Here is a 20707-nt window from a genome sequence, read left to right as displayed (position 1 = left end):
AGCTCAAATCGCAAGCCGTAAGGGACGCGTCCTGTCTCCAGCAATTCCATGTTCCTTTAAAAAAAAAAAAACCAAAACTGGACTGCGGGAGAACAAAGGGCTACAGCGACAACACCGCCGGGCCCACCTCGTCCTGCCTCGATTACGATGGGCGAAAACAAGTCAGAAGTTTATTGAGGGCTGAAGCCCCTCACGTGAAGAGGGCGGGGAGGCAAATCGCAAGGGATCGCAGCGAGGCGCGGCGCCGAGAGCCCGAGCGCGGCCGGCAGAGCGCTGAGGTAACTCTGGCGCGGCCCCGCCCTGCTGCCGCCCTCAGGAGCGCGCTCGCGTCACCGCGTGACGTCACCGCGCCCACGGCCCCCGCACCTGCCGGCGCGGAGGGGAGGCGGGAGCGGTGCGTCAGGGGGCGTGGCCATAAGGTGACCACTCCCAGCGTCCCCCGCTCCTCCGGCCCTCCTGCCCCGCCCCGCCGCGCACGCGCGCGGAGCAGGACGGGCCGATTCGCGCACCCAAAATGGCGGCCGCAATGGATGTGGACACTCCCAGCGGAACCAACAGCGGCGCCGGCAAGAAGCGCTTCGAAGTGAAGAAAGTGAGACCCCACCGGCGCGCTCCTCTGGCAGCTCCCGGAGGGACGGGGGTGGGGCTGGGGCCGGCCTGATGCCAGCGAGCGGGACGGAGAAGGGGGCGACTTCCCGCTCCCTTTACGGAGCCGGGCGCCCGGTTCCGCACCAGAGCGGTGGGAGGGGCGGCGCGAGGCCTGCGGGGAGTCTTGGCGTGCGTCCCAGCCAATGGCTGAGGCGGGCCGCCGCACGTGCAGCGGGAGCTGGCCAATCAGCGGGCGCGGCTGGCGGGGGCGGGAGCAGGGGCGCCGTGAGGGCCGTGCCGGCCGGGGATGCCCTGGAAGGGGCTCCGCCGCTCGCTCCCCTCTGACGCTGCCGCCCCGCCGGGCCTCGGCTGCTCCATACCCAGAGCCTGTGGGCAGCTCGGGCCGGCCAGCAGCCCTGGAGTGCTTCCGCCTCCCCATCACCCCCGGCCGCTGTGGCCCAGCCGCCCGGGCTGCCCCGCGTGCTGCGTAAAATACCTTCTGCAAATGGCTGTGGCTGCCTTTTTTTAATCCTTCGTATTTAAATCGAGCCATAACAACGTGTTAGTGAGCAAATGTCCTCATGCCACCCTGGCTTTGCCGCCTCGCTCAGAGCAGCCATAATATCGCTCTCCTGTCCAGTGCCACCCAGTTTGTCAGCTGGGTCTCCGTGATGGTCCGAGGCTCTTCGCCAGGGTGTAGAGAAGCAGGGTTAGATTATGTGGGCTTGTACTAAGGTATAATTTGAGGAAAAGTGGCCCCTAGACTCAATATCAGTAAACACTTCCAGTGATTCCTGCTTGAAGATGAGTTTGTTTGAAATGCAGCTGCCATCAGTGATGATGGAAACTCCTGGATCTTTTTAGAAGGAATGTTTGGGTGACATAGTTGCTTGTCCTTTGGAAATAGGGACAAATATAATGAGAGTGGTAGGAAGTGGCACCATGTATGTGTCAGTGGCATTTCTCCTCCCTGGTGAGATACCAAGACCTTTGTTGCATGTTGCATGCCTCAGTACAGGTGAGTGGGCCATCAGAGAAGACCATAATGGGACAAGAGATTAAGTGCTGGAGTGTATGGAAGAGATAAGGGTGCTGAGAACTTTTATCTCAGCTGCATTGAAGTGTGGATGAAGTCCATGAGAGATGAATGGAAGGCCAGAAGTCTAGCTACACTTGAAGTTAGAAGACTGGGAAGAAAAATGAGATCACTACTGGTGCATGTCCTAAAAGATCTAGTAGTATTGTGACTACTTTTTGTATTGGTACTAATGAAAAATTGAAGAGCTTATCAAAGTCCAAAACTGCCTATCAATACTTGGAACTCAGTGTTCCTTCTTTAATGTCCCAAACTGAGGGAAAGCAATGAAAATATGGAGATGGAAGTGGAGCACAGTAGAGAAGTTTCACTATAGTACAGTCAGTGCAAATATATACTGAGAAAATGTAAGGGGAAAAAAAATCTATACTGCTTAAATAGTAAATGAAGATTATCCTGATTACCTTGCTTTGGATGTTGAAGGCAGGCCCATTTATTTATTGAGTTTACAGAAGACCTGATTATGGGTTTTGTCTGGAAGAATAAAAAGGTACCATGTTTTTCTGCATACCTTACCCTAAAATCCTCAAACTTTTCCCCTGCAGTAGCATGGGACAGTGCTATTACTTTTTTTTATATATAAAGTAAGGTCGAAATGTTGATTTGGTAGTACTTTGAAATTTTTATATCCAGCCTTGCTGATAGGTTGTTGCTTATTAACCTTTTGTAGGGAAGATTTTTCAGAAGTCAGTGGAGAGTAGCATTAGAGATTTAGTTCTTGACCCCAACTGCCCTGAAGGGCGATTACTAGATGAACTGCCACAAATAATGGGGATTTCTCTTAACAAAAATGGCATCTGAATCGGTCTTTCTCCAAGGGGCTGTCCTTTCCTTCAGAATCAAGGATTTGTCATGATGCACCATTGCATCCTTGGATTCCATTGGCTCTTGAATAGAAATCCAGATGTTTGCATTTGTTTCACAAAAAAAAAAAAAAAAAAAGGGTGGGGGGACCGTGGCAGTTACCTGCTTTTTGAAGTGGGAAGGAGACATTGTGTCTGGGAGGTTTGTGAGAGGAATGTACCACTGCTTCCTAGTAACCTGAACGCATGATGAGGAATTACTCTGGACTTCTAAGATTTGTTTTTTCTTAAATATCCCAGCTTTTCTATTTCAAAAAGTCCACGGCATCTTGAAGAATAGCGAGGATTTCTGTCCAGTGTAAATTGAATCACAATTTTTTTCTTTTCCCCCCCTCTCTCCAGTGGAACGCCGTAGCTCTGTGGGCATGGGACATTGTGGTTGATAACTGTGCCATTTGCAGAAACCACATCATGGATCTATGTAAGTAAATGGGGAGGCACACACTTTGGACTTGTATGTGATGAACAGTTGGAATTACCCCAGCTGAGGATATAATTCAGCAAAGCTTTCAGTTAGTAACTAATTGATTTGCTAATCTCTATTTTATGCAATGCTGAAGTCTCCTGATCTATTTTTGTGACCTCTGTTCACCATACAGCTTCTTCCTCACCCTTTTCTTGTGAAGGGTAGGATCACTTGATGCCAAATCAACAGACATGATGCTGCTGAGTGTATTTTGAACACAACAAAGGAGAAAAGGAGTAATAATAAAGAGAAACTGAAATTATTCAGGGTTGAGAGGCATTGCTTAGAAAGAAAAATATTATCTGTCAGAGTTGGGAAGGTTGCTACGAGTGTCACCTTCTTGATGACACTCATTAAGATGAAGTCTTGTAACACTCTCTGTGTCTGGCAAGGAAAGGCATGGACCAGCAAATTAATTGGACTCTTCATTCTATAAAACCTACCTTGCCTAACTAACTTAGTACATGTTATAGCAGGGGGAATTTTGTAGCCACCTAGAAAATTATTTGTTCACTTACAAAGGAGAGTAATCAAATGACTAAATAAAAAGTAATACATTCTTAGTATTGGTTTGATTTTTTTTTTCCTTTAAAATTTTGATGGTTCATTTCTATCATGAAGTAGGTCTACATGTACAAAGTCACTGTTTTCAGTGCCTTAGAGTATTGGTAATGAGTACAAACCCATTTTTTTCTCAAAAATTACAAAATACTGTTGACACCATAACTGTCCATCTTGTTTCAATCATGAGGGACAGAAGACATTTTAGCCTACCCCAGACAGAAATTTGCCTATATTCCTAAAATATGAGGCTGGTGGAACCCCCCAAAACAAGCCCAGGTCCAAGGACAGTACCTGGTTATGGCCTGTCCTGATCCCATTGAATAGTTTTGTTGCACTTTGGTTTTATGTGGACACCCTTGGAACCAATACTATTGGCAACTTCCTGTCAATAAGACTGCATGGAAATAAAACACTTCAGAAAAATGAGACTTCAAGTACATAGGAACAGCTGCTGAGGGATGTACCTGATTTTACTTTAAATAATAATTACAAAATTACTTTTGGAAGCTTTGTTTGGGTGCTTTGGGTGGGGATTTTTGGTTTTTTGGTGTTTTTTTTTTTTAATAAAATGAAAATGCACCATAACACACTGATCTGAACATGGGTTAAGCAGGTTCCCTTCTCTTCTTGGGGATAGATATGTTTGTATTTTGAGCCAGGTACTGCCTATCCATGCTTTAGTTTATTATTGGTTATTAGACAGGGAATGATAACACTAAAAAGAACAGGGATTATGAAAGAAATTGATGTTCATTAATGTAAAGATTTCCTTTTGAAGTGTCTCTAACCTGTACTGTCTTGGAAAGAATTTTCAAAAGAAGGGGGACACAGGACTACTACTTAGTCTCTCAGGTTTATAATGTATTAGAGAGGAAAGCATTTTGCTGACAGGCAAATGGAATTTCAAAGACTTATTAGAACATATGTTGCATTTATAGAATTTGCAAATGTATAGAATAAATATAAAAATCCTGTAATTCAAGATAATTATTCATGATAAGAAGGGTGTATTTTAAGATAGGAGTTGCTGGTGTGCTTCATTCTATCAGTCTGCCTCAAAACTAATTGTACCTCCCATGACAGACCAAATACAGTCTCATATATTTGCCTTTTTTTTTTAATAAATAGCAAATAGGACATATGGGATGAAGGAGAGGTGTGGAGGAGTTGGAAGGAGAATGGACAAATGCTATTTTTCAGTAATAAATTCTGTTTATTACTTCTTTGAGATATATTTTAAAAAGCCCTACCAATATGTGTGGGGGGGTTGAGAGTATATAGGTAGATTAGGAAAAACTATAGGTAAAGGAAAAAGGCATAGGTTTTTTTTTTTCCTTTTTGAGTTGCTCGAGCATAACATGTTATTAATTTGTATGAGCAATGTTATGAGGAGCCTGGAGTGCAAATGACAGACTAAAATTGACAGCATACAGAGTAGAAGGCATATCTAAATTGGTATTCCAAGATCAGTGTTGGCTCTGGATTTGCTTACTTCCTTGTTACAGATCATTAATGTTGTTAAAAAACCCTTTAATTAGATTTTCAGACATAAGATGTGAAGTGATGGCAAATTGAGAAAAAATTAATAGAATATGCAGAGAAGAACAACACAAGATTCGATTTGATAAAATGCAGGATGTAAATGTCTCCCACTCCTCGCGATGAGGAGAAACCTAGAATGGGAAAATACTAGAAGAGTGATAAGTAATGCCAGTCATGGTAACGAAAGTTTGTTACTGTTTTAAAGTCAGGCATCTGTGCTAAGCTGTCATGCAGTTCTCCCCATGCATGTGCCTTATGCCTCGGTAATAATGTGATTCAAAGGATCCCCCCTGCCCTCAGTTTGGTTTGTATTCAGTGTACAGAAGGGATGAGTAGATTTTCAGTGTTTTGGTTTCATTCCTCTCTGGAAAGACACAGGTTCAGTTTAGATTTTACTTTAGTCTTTCTTCAAAGGCTTAATTTTCTGGTGTTGTCACTGCAGTATGGTAAGTTGGGGAGTGTTAACCATGTGTTTAGTATGTTGGATTATCTTCTGGTATAAAATGTGTAATGTCTTATTGTAGTAAGATGACCTGTATAGCTCTGAGCTGTGTAAAATGTGCCATCAAAATACTGTCCCTTTGCTTTGATGGTAACATGCCAAGTACCATGAATCCAGCTTCACAAAGATAGATACTTTGCATAGAATCCAGAGAAGAATCTCAGGATGTTTACTAGATGGAATGGCTTTGGATTTATTTCTTGAAGTGTAAACATACAAGTGATTTCTGCAATAGAAAATGCATAGGAAGTGGGCTGGTTCTTACAATGCCAAGATTCAGAAGCTGCCATTATATAAGATGCATTTCTGCAACTCCCTGAGTTGAAATGCTTCCATTGCATCTTTCACAATTATTTACAGGTATTTCAGGTTTTAGCTGTCTCTTTCTGTCCTCACCTGCAGATACTCTGTGAAAAGCAAGGCAACAGAAGAGTCATTCAGTATTCTTCCAGTACCTGTTACTGTCTCACTCTTACAACTTCTTTTGGGTCAGCAGATGGTAAATCGCTTCTCTTTCTTTCAAGAGCCAGGATCATCAGCTTTCATTCTAGGATGGAGATTGTCCATGTGTTTTATTTATTTTTTATTTGTTGATATATTGTCCTTTTCTGAAATTAAGCAAGTAGGAGACCAGAAAGTGCTTCAGCTTTTGGGAAGCCCTTTTTTGGCAGTCAAAGGTAGCAGTGCTAGCAGTAGTCTCCAGTGAGATTGATGAGGGAGCTAAACCCGGGTGTCTTGTTGGAAGGGCTTTCCATCACCACCAGAGAACACCTCCTCAGCCACTTACACAAAAGTTCATCTATCCTCTTAAACTTTTGGGACTGTCATGCTTTAGACTGTCAGTTTAGGTTTGTCAGTGAAAGTTGAGTAACACTGAAATGAATGTCAGTGTAACCATCTTTCTTCCTTCTCACTCCCAGGCAAGATACAGAGTCCTTTAAACCATGAAAATTAAAATTGTGTTCATGCAGCTCTAATGTTAGGGCCTCTTAGAGAAAAAAAAAAAAAAACCAAAAAAAACCCAAAATGACATAAAAATGGGCTAGATGGACTTCATGTCTAATATGCCCAGTATTTTGTTTCTAGCAGGGAAAGAGAAGAAACAAGATAGGTATATTGTGTGCTGGAGTATTTTCCTTGCTTTTAGCAGAGGTTTTCTGAGTTAAACTTTGTTTGTTCTTTGACCTTTTTCCTTTCAGATGAATTTCCTCATCTTTTCCTACTACTCATCTTCTCACCATTATCTGTTACTGTACAGACACTGGCCAGATATTTAAAAGTTAACATACTATGCCCCATGACTGCGAGTTCATACTGCACTAACAGTAAAATTGTTGCAAAAAATCTCAGGTGTAGAATTTTATACAAGTATCCAAAGTAATTGAAGTTCTTCAAGGGTCTTGACCGTCTTCCATATTCTTAAGCAGATTTAATTTTATTGCTGTATGCATTGAAAGATTTGGGAGTTAAGACTGGAGTACTGGATTTTGTTTTCTTCTATAGGGAGGCAAAGGATTGAGCTTTGGACTTCCTGGGTATATAATATCTTTGATGTAAACCATATGATAAATACAGGTTCATTCAAGTCTTGCAGAACAGCTGTTGCTACTGAGTTTCTTTAGACATCAGTCTTGTTTTGAGTAGTTCTTCATGACCAAGGCTAATTGACATCTCTTGCATCTCAGAAAAAATGGGCCTTTTATTTTGTGTACCTCCACACCTGAAAAGCATGAATGAAAATGGAGAAAGGGAAGAATGGGACAGAACAAGTACAGATCACATTTTCCAGCCAAACCTGTGGGATTTGAAAGTTTTTTAATTAATTGGTGAATCAAATTCCTTTTCCTCTAAGCATATTCAAGCACACGAAAAGTGAACAGAGAATTGGAGCTCCTTCAGACATCTTCTTTGCCAGGAAAAAAAAAATCTGTAAAACAAGAAAGCAGCAAGCCCATGTATTGAGTTCCAAGCTGATCATCTATCAGCAGATCTTTTTAAATCATTTGGGCTTGACTCCTAAAGAAGGCATCCTTCAGCAAGAAGTAAAATGTTAGTCTTATAGGTTTGTGCTGCTGATGGTGGAGGAGTTGGAAAAATCTTCTTTTCTTCTGAAGTTTCTTCTTGAACTGGAACAGAAGTGAATTGTTCAGGCTTTATAATGGAGAACTGGCTTGTAGGATTTATTTTCTCAATGTTGTTCTTCTCTCCTCACTCTTTTTCATCTCCTTCATCTACACCATCTGACACAAAAGCCCAAAACATAACCCAAACTCATAAAAAGTTAGGGTTGGAGATCCTCCTGGGTACTCAGCTCCAAGGTATAAAAAGTCCAAACCATACTGTATTTCCTATTGTGGATTTTGGGATGTACTTACCTATCACAAAACTATAAAATAAAGACCGGCAAACTCGAACCTTACATGAGCAAATTAATTTGCATATAAAGTACATAGTGTCTGACGGGAACATATAAGAATTTGTATTGAGAGAAACCTGGGTAAGAAATTTAAGTAAATGTACTGTGAACTCATCATCAAAAGACATCTCTCGGAACACAAGAGGAAAAAATGAAAATCTTCATCCTTGAAATTTGGGAAACGGACACATGTTGCCAGCAGATGAGCTATGTACTCTTGCCCTCTGGAACTATGGAATACTAAAAAAGTAGAGGAAGGAGGAAATCAGGATTAAGTATGTTTTGATATGATACTTTTGGGAAAACAGTACACATTAAACCATAGCTCTTGATCCTTTCTGGTGTGTTAAATACCACAAAAGAGCTCCTCCTCCCCTGCCTACATTTGCTGTTACGAAGGAATCTACCCATTAGTACATGTGCATGTACATCTTCAACCGCTGTGCATATTTGTTCAATCTTTATTTCCACAGGCATAGAATGTCAAGCCAACCAAGCATCGGCTACCTCTGAGGAGTGCACAGTTGCATGGGGCGTCTGCAATGTAAGGAAAACTTCTACTGTGGAGTGTGTGTGGGGTGATGTTATCCTCCTTTTTTGAAGATGTGGGGACAGAATGAGTTCTGTAGCATGTTTGACATAATCCACCAGAAATAAGAATTTTAAAGTCCTTATGTTTGCTAGAATGTAGAAAGGAGAGAGAGAAGAAAGTGAAAGATGGAGAAATGTTTGCCTAGGAGTTACACCTTTTCCTTTCCCCCGCTAATAGGATCACTTGGATGTCAGCCTGCTTGATTTGTCTATGTGCAGGCTAATTCAAAGAGTCAGTCAGGAAACCAGCTGATTTCCTTCCAGTTTTGGGGGAAGATCAAATCAATTGGTCCCACTAGCATGTTAACTCCAAACTTGAATACCTCTTAGCTAGCCTGGGCCTGAGTTAGAAAATAAACTATTTCATAGTGGAATAACTTCCTGATCCTCAGTCCCATCTTTACTGTGCTGTGGGATTGAATTATAACATGATAATGCTGGAACAGGACCATAAATGTTGCAATTCTGTCTGCAGAGGACAAGGGCAAAAATTTTAACCATGTCAGGATATTCTAATGTCAAATGTATTATGTTATTGTGTGTGAGAGTGACCACAAGTGGAACGTTGGTTTTAAGTAGCTGTATGGGATAAGAGAACAGTTGCCCTTATTAAATACATAAATGAGATTTTTTTTTTCTAATTTTGCAAATTCGTTTTTATTCATGCTCTGGTATCTCCTGCAAACTGACAGAAAGCTTCCTTCAGCATGTATACATTCATGTCATCCCTGCTCCTCACTCTGAAATCCTCTCTTTTCTTTCTGATTATGCTTCTTATCAGCATCTGCTCTGCCAATTTTAGCAGCTGCTAAACTCTGCACTCCCTCCTTCATCAGAAGTCAGTTGCCACTGTTTCCTCCTCTCTGAAAATGTGGATCAATTCCTTGGTGTTTACCAGCTAATTGACTGATCTGTTGTCCCCACCTTTGCCTGCAAACTCTTGCTACTCTCTTCTTACTGTGATGCTTTCAGTGGTAGTTTTCACATTGAGGTGCATTCATACATTCTGAAATTATGTGACCTGACCTTTGTCTTCCAGCACGCTTTCCACTTTCACTGCATCTCTCGCTGGCTCAAAACTCGCCAAGTATGTCCACTGGACAACAGGGAATGGGAGTTCCAAAAGTACGTATCCTGCACAGATTGCAAGATGAAAAGTCCACTTCTCCACTGTAAATATAAATGATCAGTGTCAGATTGGTGTGTCTGAGGGCATGGTTGCTGTTCAGAGAGGTTCTTTCCTTAGTCACCTGGTTCGAAGTGAGCTCTGAAGGGAGTCCAAACAGCTGTGGGTATGTAGGAGCTGTTAAAAACCAGTGATTTCTACTGACATTCTCTCTAAAGAATGGAGAGCAGGAGAGAAATGGAATTAGCTAGAAGTAGAGTCTCAAGTGAATACTGTGCTGCTGCAAGAGCAATTTGGGTTTAGAGGATGACCTGAATTCAGATGCTTGGGTTCCAAAGTGTTTCTGCTGAGGTGCCAGGGATCTTATTCGGTCCCTCTGTTATCTTGATGATTTGCTTTATAACTCTGATAGTCTCAGAGATTAATACAGCTGATTTCCTACCATCTGGAATTCAAGTGTCCGTGTAGCCATTCCTGCAGCTTTGGCCCATTTATTTATAATTGCTGTATTGTTTGTTTTATAATGTTTTTTAAAGGTTTCCTGTCAAGAATAGTAGTAGGAGATCCAAGAGTGGGTTTTTGAGGGATAGTCATATTTTGAGAGGTAATTGTCCATTGAGAATAGTTAGGAAGTTTGCCTATCACTTGCTTCATTCTGCATCATTGATCTAGTAATTTTTTCTTAACTGTAGATTGTCCCTCTCCTCACCCACTTTAAAAAAAAAATTCTTGTCAGAGTCCAGACTGAAACAAAGCAAAACAGGTATTATAAGTGCTGAGGATTGTGTTTGGGCTCTGGTAGACAGTCAGTTGTGCAGATCATCACTGACATGACAACTGAAGTACCATAGTTTTGATATTAAGATGTTTTCCTGAACACACAATGAAAACTGAATCCGTGTTGCCTGGCTGGTCACTTCATATTGTACGTGCAGCATCATGAGAAACAGAGACATTAATTAATATTTTCTGATGTGTGCTCAATCTGGGGCTGTGACAAGTTTTGGCCTTGCTTTATGCCAGATATATTTGAAGTGGGATTCAGGGCAAAAGATAAGTGATACTGAGATCTCTTGCACCTGGTATTGTGGATTGCTCAGGCTCTCTTCTAACTGGTGTCTGGGTAGACTTTTAGGGGAAGTGAAATGTGGAGAACTTCCTAAGATTTCCTTAACAGTATTTCACCCATTTATATGTTAATTATGCTGTGGTAGAATGAACATAAATCCACCCAGACCAGCACTCCTATGAACTGTAGTTTTTAAAAGAGCATTAACATATTATCTATTTGCAGGTATGGACACTAGAGAGATGGTCCCACGCTTCTTGTTATGTCATCGAACTCAGTTGTTCTTGTCACTATGGGTTTGTTTTAGTGACTTGGAAAGTCAGTAATGTATGCAATTCTTCTTTCATGCTAATTTCTTCCTATTGTATACCATTGAATAAAGTCTTGCTGGAGCTTCCTGTCAAAGTTTTTTGTCTTGTGTTCAGGAGCGGGCAGTCAGAGGATGAGGGAGGAGAATTATCTGCAGACCGGGGACTTAAACTAAGCTTAACTCTTTAGCTGGGGAGTGCTTCTTTTTTGCTGTGCCAGGCTTTTGACTGTGAGTTTGGTTCTACTCCCACACAAATGAGAACCACACCTTTGGCTCACTGAGGTCGGTGTTAAGCTCCATTGTGTAGTGCAGTGGGTGCAGGACGTGGCCTGGCTAAGAGTCGTTTATGCAAATAGCTTTTTGTGTGGACATGCTTAATTACAGCAGAGTTTAAATGATGATCTATACAATTAGGGATTGTGTCATCATTAGAAACTATTCTCTCACTTCTGCTCTTGAGTTTGACTAGACCACCTTCCCTGCAGAGGAAATTTTCACTAACTTCCCAGTTCCATCTGTTTAGCTTTGGGGAACAGAAATGGGATGTCACTTTTTGTCAGTGTTCATAAAGCACTTTCATGTGTTGAGTGAAAGTAAACTCAGGAAATTCATGGACTACATTGGCTGGAAAGCTAAAAGTAAGCACTATATAAGCAAACCAATTCTTTATTTGCTTTCTAGTGGTAATGTTCTGTTTGGTGTCTCCTCTGCCAAATGGCCTGGTATCCTCACTGCATCAAATTTTGCCCTCTATGTCAACAACCTCAGCAGATGCTGGGAACTGAAACAGCATCCAAGAAATTCTTCCTGCTACAAAAGGCTGCCTCTTTATGTCAGCAGTGGTAGACATGGTAGATTGCTGTCCTTGGCTATTTATGATGCCAGCTTTGGATGCCATTTTTTTGCTAGTTACTGAGGATGGAAAATTTGATAGCTGATGTTAAACATTAGTGTACTGTAGTGTAGGGGCTAAAGATGGCCATTGACAGAACCAAAACTTGTAGGTTTTCCGTAATTGCTGGGGCTTTCTCTAATCTGCAGCAAGCAAATGTCAGGATTATTTTATCAGTTGGAGTCATTGCTCTGAAATGATACGGCTCACTGTTTTCCACCCTTAAGAAGAAAACAGGAACAAGTAGGACTAGAAGAGTTTATAGCTAGACAGTTTATTTACCATGTTTCTTGGTAGAAAGCTTATCCTGGATTTGTTGGGTAGTTTTGGTGATGGAGGCAGGAAGGGAACAGAAGAGGAAGGGGGAGATGATCTCAACAGTGGTCAAAGTATCACCCAGGCAACAGGGTATCCAGGTTAAATGCCATTCCCTGAAATTTGAACTCCTATTTAATGTCCTGTCGAGATGAGTGAAATGTCAAATGTCCCTGGTTTTGATTGTCCATTTTGTTTGCAGTGTTTGGTTTTTCAGGACCTGGTACCCAGATGCTCACCAATTTATATCCTTGAGAACTTTGTTTTGGGTCCAGCTACATCATTCTGATTCATTCCTCTTTCATCTGTGCATATTGCCCTGAGCATATTTGTTTTAGCTGGGGACAGAAACGTTTTCCTCTCCTCTGTGGCTTTGTGTGCACTTGCTTAAGGCTCTGCCTGCAGAAAGACAAGGGGGTTTGGTATTTTTTATTGCCTTTTTTTTTAATGTACCCTCCTAATGGCTGACTACAGGCACTCTCCCCTAAACACCCTTTGAAACTCTGCTCTGCTGCAGTGCGTAAAACTCTGTTAAATTTGATTTCAGATTGCTTTTGTAGTGTCGTCCCAAACCTGGTTTTCCCAAATGGAAAAATACAGAGTGTAAAGCACCAATTGCTTACATGCCCAGGAAAGAAAACCCTTTTTCAGCTGCTGCTGGTTGCAGTGGCCCTGCTGCCGCTTCCCCCGCTGCAAAGGTGATGGGCCATGGCTGCTGCAGCGCAGGGCTGCCGGCAGCTCTGTTTTCTGTGGTGTGTTAAAGCTTGTATTTGGAGAGACAAGGAAAAGCTTCAGCGAGTGAGCTCAGAGAGAAGCTGTGTGGCACAGGCAATGCCTGGTGAAGGTACAAGAGATCTCTCTTATCCAAGGGCACAAAGTGCCCCATTTCCCCAGGGAAATTTTGCTTGCTCGGGCTGGTCTCACTCTGTCCTAACTTACTGTTCAGCCTCTCCACCTCTGCTAGATGTGGGAGAAAGCCCATTTATTCCCACTGCCTTTTTTCCTGAAGCAACAATCATTTTTGACTACAGCTTCTCCTTTTTGCAAAACACAGAGAGCTTCTTGGGGAAGAAGGAGGAATAGGGCACAGGGTTTCTAAGTATCCTGTGGGGAAGATGGGTGCACAGGGGAGAAAAGACTATGTCAGTGCCATTTACCCTTCCTATAAATGGAGAATGCATTTGAACTCTGCATTTGAAAATAAAATCAGGAGAGAATGACAGTTAAAACTGCAGAGAACAGTGTACCCTGCAGCTGCCTGGCTTAGAGAAAAACAAATCACTGGTAGACCTGCTGTGGAGCAGAAGGTAATTTTGACTTTTCTGATTCTTTCTACAAGTCTGTCAGCTGAAGCAGGCTGCATTGCTGAGCAGGCCATGGCAGAGAGCAGCCAAAATGACCAGACAGTGACTTCCTTCTGTGCCTTTCGCAAAGGAGACAATGAGCTCCAGGTGCTGCGTGGCATTGGCTGTGCCTCGTGTGCTAAATCCCTCAGTGGTCTTGCTTTGAAATGCCAGAATCAGGACAATGTGACGCCACGATGACACAGCACATTGGGCTGCGTGGAAGTAGGAGGGGATGGATGGGAATTTTCCTGTCAAAATCACTACAGACCATACATTAAAAAAATGCCGGGCTGTCAGGAGTCTGCTGGTTGAAAAATGCCTGGTGTCTGAGAAAAATGGCTGAAGCCTCAACCAGTTTTCCAGGTTTGTAGCGACACTCTATGGAGTGAACTTCATCATCATGTCCTCCTGCCGCAGTCAGATAAGGAGGGAGTATCTGTGGAGATGCAGCTGTTTGGGCTGGGATGAGGAAGCTTTGCAATTGCTTTGTGTGGTCTTGTGCAAATACCCCTTGCACGGGAGCCCCAGGAGCTGCTCCCACTCCTTCATGGTCAGGTGTGATGGTGAAACCCCAACCACACATGAGAAAATGCACCTTTGAGTGTGGAGTTGTCTGTGTGCAGGTAAGAAAGGGGCCTGCAGCTGTCATCCTTCTCCCACCATCTCCTAATAAAGAAACTAATGGCATCCCCAAGTGGTCTGGGACCACATCAGCTCTGCTGATGTGAAGATGAGCTAAGCAACATTGGTGGTGTGTGAGCTGCAGCAAAGCCTGTGCAGAATGAGAGCTGAGCTTCCAGGAGGGGAGCACCCACTTGGGAAGATCTGTACTATTTCTGAAAAACTGCCTCCTCCAAAGGCATCAGGGCAGAGAATGGCAGTAACACCACTTCCCTGACTGACTCTGCCTTGAGTTTCATTCCTTGAGCTAAAAAGGAGCAGCCAGGAATGGGGGGGAAGATAACTCAGAGATGGGCAGAGGCAGAGACCAAGACTAAGTCTCTGTGTTGCTCCCATTGTCAGGCAGGCAAGGAGGTGTTCTGGAAGATGGGGCCTACCCCCATCTTGATGACAAACATAAGATCATCCCTTTGTCAATGTGGGGGTGATCCCACATTGCATTTGGGCAGCAAGAATGTGGTGCTGTCATGGAACAGCAGAAAGGCACGTGCAAGATGCAGAGCTGATGCCTGTGAAGCGTTGCTTGGCCAGCACGCTGCTGGCCCTTTCCTGGACCACCATGAGCTCCCATCCTTCTGCCCTATGTCAGCTGCTTTGCTATCCAACAAGGGGACGATCTCCTTGGCAATGTAAGAGGAGGCACTGGCACCTCAGGTAGCTCACCTCAGCCTGGGTCACAGCCATCACTGCCTAGAGATCCCCAGGCCATGTCTGGAGAAAAAGAGCAGGAGGTGACACTGCTGAGGGTATTTTCCTAATGCAGGTTCCTCTGGGGGCTGGAGGGGAAGAGGAGGATGGGTGTAGAGAAGCATCCTTTGTCTCCCTGCTTTGCTCACCACCTTCTCCCCACAAAACCTGTGGGAAGAGCAAGCTCTTCTTGCCTGCTTTTGCTTTTCCTCACAAGCTCCCTCTGCCAATATTGCTGCTGGGTTAATCTGCTGTGAGGAAACACACCATTCCCCCACCACAGGCTCCATACATTGCTCAGTTTTCCTCCCAGTGCCGCAGGCTTTGCAGTAAGCCTGTTATTGCTCGCCACAGGACACCTTGGCGCATGGATGGTTTCCACATGCCTCTCACCCCACCACCGCCCTCTCCCCATTCCCTGCTGCTCACTCTGGTCTGTTCTCTGCTCTCCTCTTTTATTTCCCCTCTGTCTGATATGGTTCCCATGGAGATTCAAGGTACCAGTGGTACCCTTCCTCTGCAGCCTGAGGGAGAGGGTTAGTGAGGTGATTTTGGGCTCACCTGGGCTGACATTGCTTTCAATCCCAGAAGTCAAGGTGCTGCAAGTTCTGTTTTGTCTCTCTGCTACTTGACTCCTTCACAACAACAGGGTATTGGCTTGTTCTTTCCCCTTTTTAGCAGTTTTCCAGCCTCTCTCCATTGTACACAGAAGGGGTAGCTCGCCAGGTCTTTGCATCCTGCCATACCCAGCAATGGTCCTGGTTGTAAAAGCAAAATAAAAAAGGCATTTGAGGTTTCATTTGAAAGTCCATTAGAAATTAGCACTCCACTGCAGCGTCCTGGAATTTGCCTGTTTGCTGCCTTTTCTTTACATATGCCTGTGAATATGGCTCTGTCACCTGATTTCTTTGTCCTTTCATGAAAGGTAAGTCCTGACCTCACTGCTCCAACATATAAACCAGGAACACAGCAGAGCAGTTTCCTCTGGAAAGGAATCAGATGTACCAGCATGGTAGATATCAAAACTCAGGATGGGAATTCAAAGTGCCAGTGCTGTGATGGTGCCCTTGATAATGTGTGCTTTTCTTCTGATTGTGCTGTTCTTACTCTCATGTTCTCTTCATCTTCCTGTGCTGGATCTCAAATGGATGTTTATTTTCTGGGAAGGGGATTAAAGGGAGTTTTCTTCTCTTGACATGCAGCCTGCCTAATATCCTTTTCATCCTCCCTCCTCTCCCATGTCCTAGAAGACACCATTTTCAATGCAGATCAAAAAGGGCATTCATCTCCTGTCCACTCACAGAGAGAAGTGATACACTGTGGGAGCAGTCTCTTCATCACAGTTGCATTGGATGCATTGAAATGAATAATTTTGATATTTTAGACATGAAGCATTATGATTTTTTAATGAAAAACATGGACTTGGATATTTTGTGTGCTCCTCCCCCTCCCACCCTTCACCAAATGTCAGTATTGTGGATTTTTGGAGGCATGTGCTTGCCAAAATCCATCCCAGAGCTGCAGCCTTTTCTGTAAAACATGAGTTCAGTTTTGCATGGTTTCAGTGTACAAGTCATTATGCTTGTCACAAAACCTTTTACTCATGTTTGGTTTTGGGGATGAGAGATGGCCCCAGGTACCAAGGCTCTCATGTCCCGCTGCTCCATGCAGAGTGAGTGGCCATCCATCTCCCTGCTTAACTAAGTGGAGACCAAACATTTAAATATTCATAAATCACTGATCTGTGCAATTTTCAGAGATAAAAGTCTGCAAAAAAGGACAACAGCTCTGCAAGGATTGTCCTGAGCCTCTGGTTCTACAGAAAGCTTCCAAGACTCCTTAAAGGGACTTGTGTGAGAAGCAACACAAAGTTGTCCTCATAGTGGATATTTTGGGTGTCTCTTGGTGCCACCGTGTGCCTTTCCAATGGGGCGGTAAGATGGCAAAGAAGTGTTGCTCCCAGGTAGGAGGAAAAATGAGATATCCCTTCCTTTTTGAGCCATTTTAGGACAGATATAATTTTATCCATGTGGAATCTTCTTGAGATGTTTCAGGTAAACATGAATCCAAATGAATCTATTGGACACAACTTCCAGGAGGGTAAAATTCAGAAAGCAGAAAGACCCATGCTGAATTTGCTTCAGGGGATTTTTACCTATTTCCCAGACCCTGTTCCCATGCCCCCTGATCTCACCCATGAGCCTCAGCTTCATTTCAGGCAATAGTCAGCTGATGATAAACCCAAACCACAGTATCTTTTTGGTCCAGGCACCACCCACCTTTAAAACCTGAGACTGGCACCCAGAGATGCTCCTTCTGCTCCCATATTACATATGACATCTCTCTCAAAATTTGTTTTTAGTGTTTCTGCAACCACTGTGCTCATACAATATTTCTGTCCTGGGTTGTGACTACCTCCATCACCTCACTGACATGGCTCATCCTGCTTACAGCTGGAGACCTCCAAGGGGCAGGATGGCATCCATGGGAGAGGGACACAAGAAATCCTCAAAATCACAAGCAACTGCAGCATTTGTGCCGCAAATCACTGTCAGAACCTCAGCCATTACTTGTTTTGTGGCCATTTCCTCACCTGTGCTGTAGGTTGCATTGGCAGAATGGAGCTACAGGTGATGATGGTGGGCCTGGGTTTGAGGCCACTGTTAATCAGCCATCTACTGAAGCACTAAAAGGAGCTCCCGGAAGATGAGGAAGCCTCATTTATTTTCTCCTTTCCCACTTCTCTTCTGGAATCAGAATACCAGTTTGGGCTCACTCCCTTGAGTGCATTGCCAAGCTCTTTAAGCTGTCTGTAACTGCAGTGTCTTCATTAGTGTTTAATAATCCCTGGTCATCTCTGAGCAGCAGCCCATGAAGATGTCATGCCTCTGACAGGAGGCACCTGTGGCCGGTCCTATCTATTGTGGCATCAGAGCTTTGCACATAGAGCAGATGTGCCTGAGGTGGGGATGATGAGCTCAACCCAGCTCCCTTCTGCTGCCCATAAATCACATTAGAGTATATCAAAGCCTTGAACTGTCAGCGCTACCTAGATGTAAATACTGCAATTATCCTAAGTAAAATTAACAGTTTATCAGACTTCCTGTGCTGAATCTTTTTATTACAGGGGGTTTTTTTCCATCACAGATTTGATTTGCCATAGAGCTTATGTGACTCTGGATTATAAATCTCTGGCTTTCAAACACTACCTGACATCATGAGCCGTTACAGCAGCTGCTCAGGAGCTTGTTTTGCTGAGGAGAAGGCTTCTCTCCTGACTGCCTTGAAATTTTCTGGTCCCTTTCAAAAAAAAGGTGTTCCCATGCAATGAGTGATGTTGGATCCTTACCGAGGTCCTATGGGATCCAGGCACAGATGCAGCCCTAGACAAATCAAGCAATGAGCCTGTGCCAAGGAGAACATGGGGTGGCGAGTGTGAGGAGCAGAAAGGGCTCGAGCCTTCCTCATGTGCAGCAAAGAAGAAGGCGGCAGCGTCACACAGTGAGCACGAGGATGGTCTCTCCAGCCCACCATCCCCACCAGTGACTGCCATCATGGGCTGCCTCCGTGTTAGGGGAGGCTGCTGGCAGCATCTGCCAAGGTAGGAGCTTCAGAGAGGCACCTGCACAAAGCTGTGCCAGTATCACAAGTTATTTATAACACAGTCAAAGCTTTCTAATGATTGTATCAGGCTGCACAGTTCAAGTCATATGAAATAACTTTCTTTTCACCCAATGAGAACAGAATTACTCCTGTAACAGGGAAGCACTTGATAAAGCCCAGTGCTGTGTTTTACACTGCCCACCTCCCTGCAGCAGAAGACAGAGGAGAGTCAGCACAGGCATTTCACTATGAGTTACAACTGGCAAAAAAAAAAGGGGCTGTATTTTGAACACATTAAAAAATGAGCCTTTTTCCACATACACCTTTGCACAGCATTAGGAGACAAGGAACATTATTGCTTTTGTCCCAGCGGGTCCTGGCATGAGAGGATCATCTTAGTGTTTTTCCTGCCTGTTCAGTGCCTCTCCACCAGATCCACACTTCCCAAAGATGATTCAGAACATGAAACGTGACAAAACAAAACTCATTTTAATAGCTTGTCTTGGCCAAGGCCAACTAGGAATATAGCTGTGTTATTATTGTGAGCTGGAATGCAGAACTATTTGCTTCATTCACAGGAACAACAACCAAATAGCAGCCCATGGTGTTGGCAAGGGTAAAGCCATAACTAAAATACTGCATACAAAATAGAAAAAGACCTGAAATAAACTCCTTATCATGGATCTAAAATATTTTTTCTTGGACAAAATAGGCTCAGAAAGCTCCAACAGCTTGTGAGAGTCTCCTTGAAAAATGGAGTTTTGTCCAATATCTGACTGGAAACCTCTGACACCCTAAGGATGAAACACTGCCACTCCTGTCTCCAGATGAAAGCCAGGGTCTGAACACTGGCACTACACTGATGAGTGAAAGCTTCAAGGCTGGAGACTTAAGGACAGAACATTTAAACAAAGCAATTTTACATTTTGGACCGAGTACAGTTCTGGAACCAGGGTGAGCATTGAATATGTATATCCATTCCTAGCCATTGAAAAAGGAGAGCTGCAGGTAAAGTAAGAGTAGGCTAAATTCCTCATCATGAGACTAACATAATTAAGTTGGGGTTTGTTTTGCCTTGCTTTTTTTTTTTTTTCTTTTAATTAAAAGGCTCTCTGTACAGTTTTGACAAATATTTTCACTGTTTATGGATATCTTCTTTCCAGGTACAGGTTTCATTCCCCAGCTGGACCTGAGCAGCTTCCCCTAGCCATGTGGATACAGAGGAGTTTCATTCTCTGGGGACAGCACTCATCTGAAGTACAAAAGAGAAGGATATAATGTAGAAATAACTATAATAAAATCTGCTTAACTTTGAAAGAGGAACAGACTGTTTATCTGGTTGTAACAACATAATGTCCTTCAGTTTTGTTCCAAATTTTCAGTATATCTTGGACTATCTTTTGCATCTTAAATAGATCAAGCTGTTCCTAAATGCCCCATGAACATACCTGAAAGCAATATGCGCTTGTACCTTAAGCATGTCTTCTTCAGTCCACTGGATCAATCTTTTAAAACAGCCCTTCAAAGTGCCTTCCAAGAGAAGGAAGGTTCCCTCTATGGGATTTCAATTTTCTCTCTCTGTTCTGGACACTTGATCCATCCACCCTGCTCTGCACTTCCCCATTTCCTCAGCTTTGCCTCCGTCTGCTTCCCATACACTTGCAGGCACTGCTGGAGGAGACCGGTGCCACCAGCCTTCCAGAGCCAGGAGGTGGCTATGGGAGGCAGCACCAAAGATCTCCAACAGCTCACTCAGGAAAATGGCTTGGGGTGTTCGGTCCTCTTAATCCCATTCCAAACTGCTGTGAGTGACAGACATGGATACACGTGCTTCCCCCCATCCGTGTATGTCCATGGCAACTTTAGGAGGAGACATAAAAGCTGTCAGAGCTGCCCTGGCTTCCTTCTTTTCTTGGATTTCCACCACTGTTTTTCCTCTTGCTCGTGCTTTGGGATCAGCTGCAGTATAAGCCATACAGAGGCTTGAAGAAGACAAGGTAATGTGCATCTCCTGGAAAGTGTGAGCTTCAAGGTATTTAGTCCATGGGCA

The 20707-nt window shown here is 43.6% G+C and overlaps 1 protein-coding gene across 1 annotated transcript; it reads left to right on the top strand.

The window, feature by feature from the left end:
• The first annotated feature begins 435 nt into the window (after positions 1-435).
• On the top strand, positions 436-11228 carry RBX1 (ring-box 1). The gene is made up of 5 exons (XM_038155852.1): positions 436-592; positions 2890-2968; positions 8511-8581; positions 9668-9753; positions 11049-11228. Exons 1-5 carry the CDS (start codon positions 515-517, stop codon positions 11059-11061), a joined length of 327 nt encoding a protein of 108 aa, XP_038011780.1. The 5' UTR covers positions 436-514; the 3' UTR covers positions 11062-11228.
• Positions 11229-20707: the final 9479 nt, after the last annotated feature.

This window comes from Motacilla alba, chromosome 1A (genome assembly GCF_015832195.1).
Source record: "Motacilla alba alba isolate MOTALB_02 chromosome 1A, Motacilla_alba_V1.0_pri, whole genome shotgun sequence".
NCBI lineage: Eukaryota > Metazoa > Chordata > Aves > Passeriformes > Motacillidae > Motacilla > Motacilla alba.
The sequence above is the reverse complement of the archived record's forward strand: the minus strand, read 5'-3'. Positions and strand labels throughout refer to the sequence as shown.

Bases quoted from the DNA above. Each gene is read 5' to 3' on its own strand.
- RBX1 (XM_038155852.1), top strand. From the start codon at position 515: ATGGCGGCCGCAATGGATGTGGACACTCCCAGCGGAACCAACAGCGGC. The intron at 593-2,889 runs GTGAGACCCCAC...CCCTCTCTCCAG, and splicing joins AGCGCTTCGAAGTGAAGAAA to TGGAACGCCGTAGCTCTGTG. The intron at 2,969-8,510 runs GTAAGTAAATGG...TTATTTCCACAG, and splicing joins AAACCACATCATGGATCTAT to GCATAGAATGTCAAGCCAAC.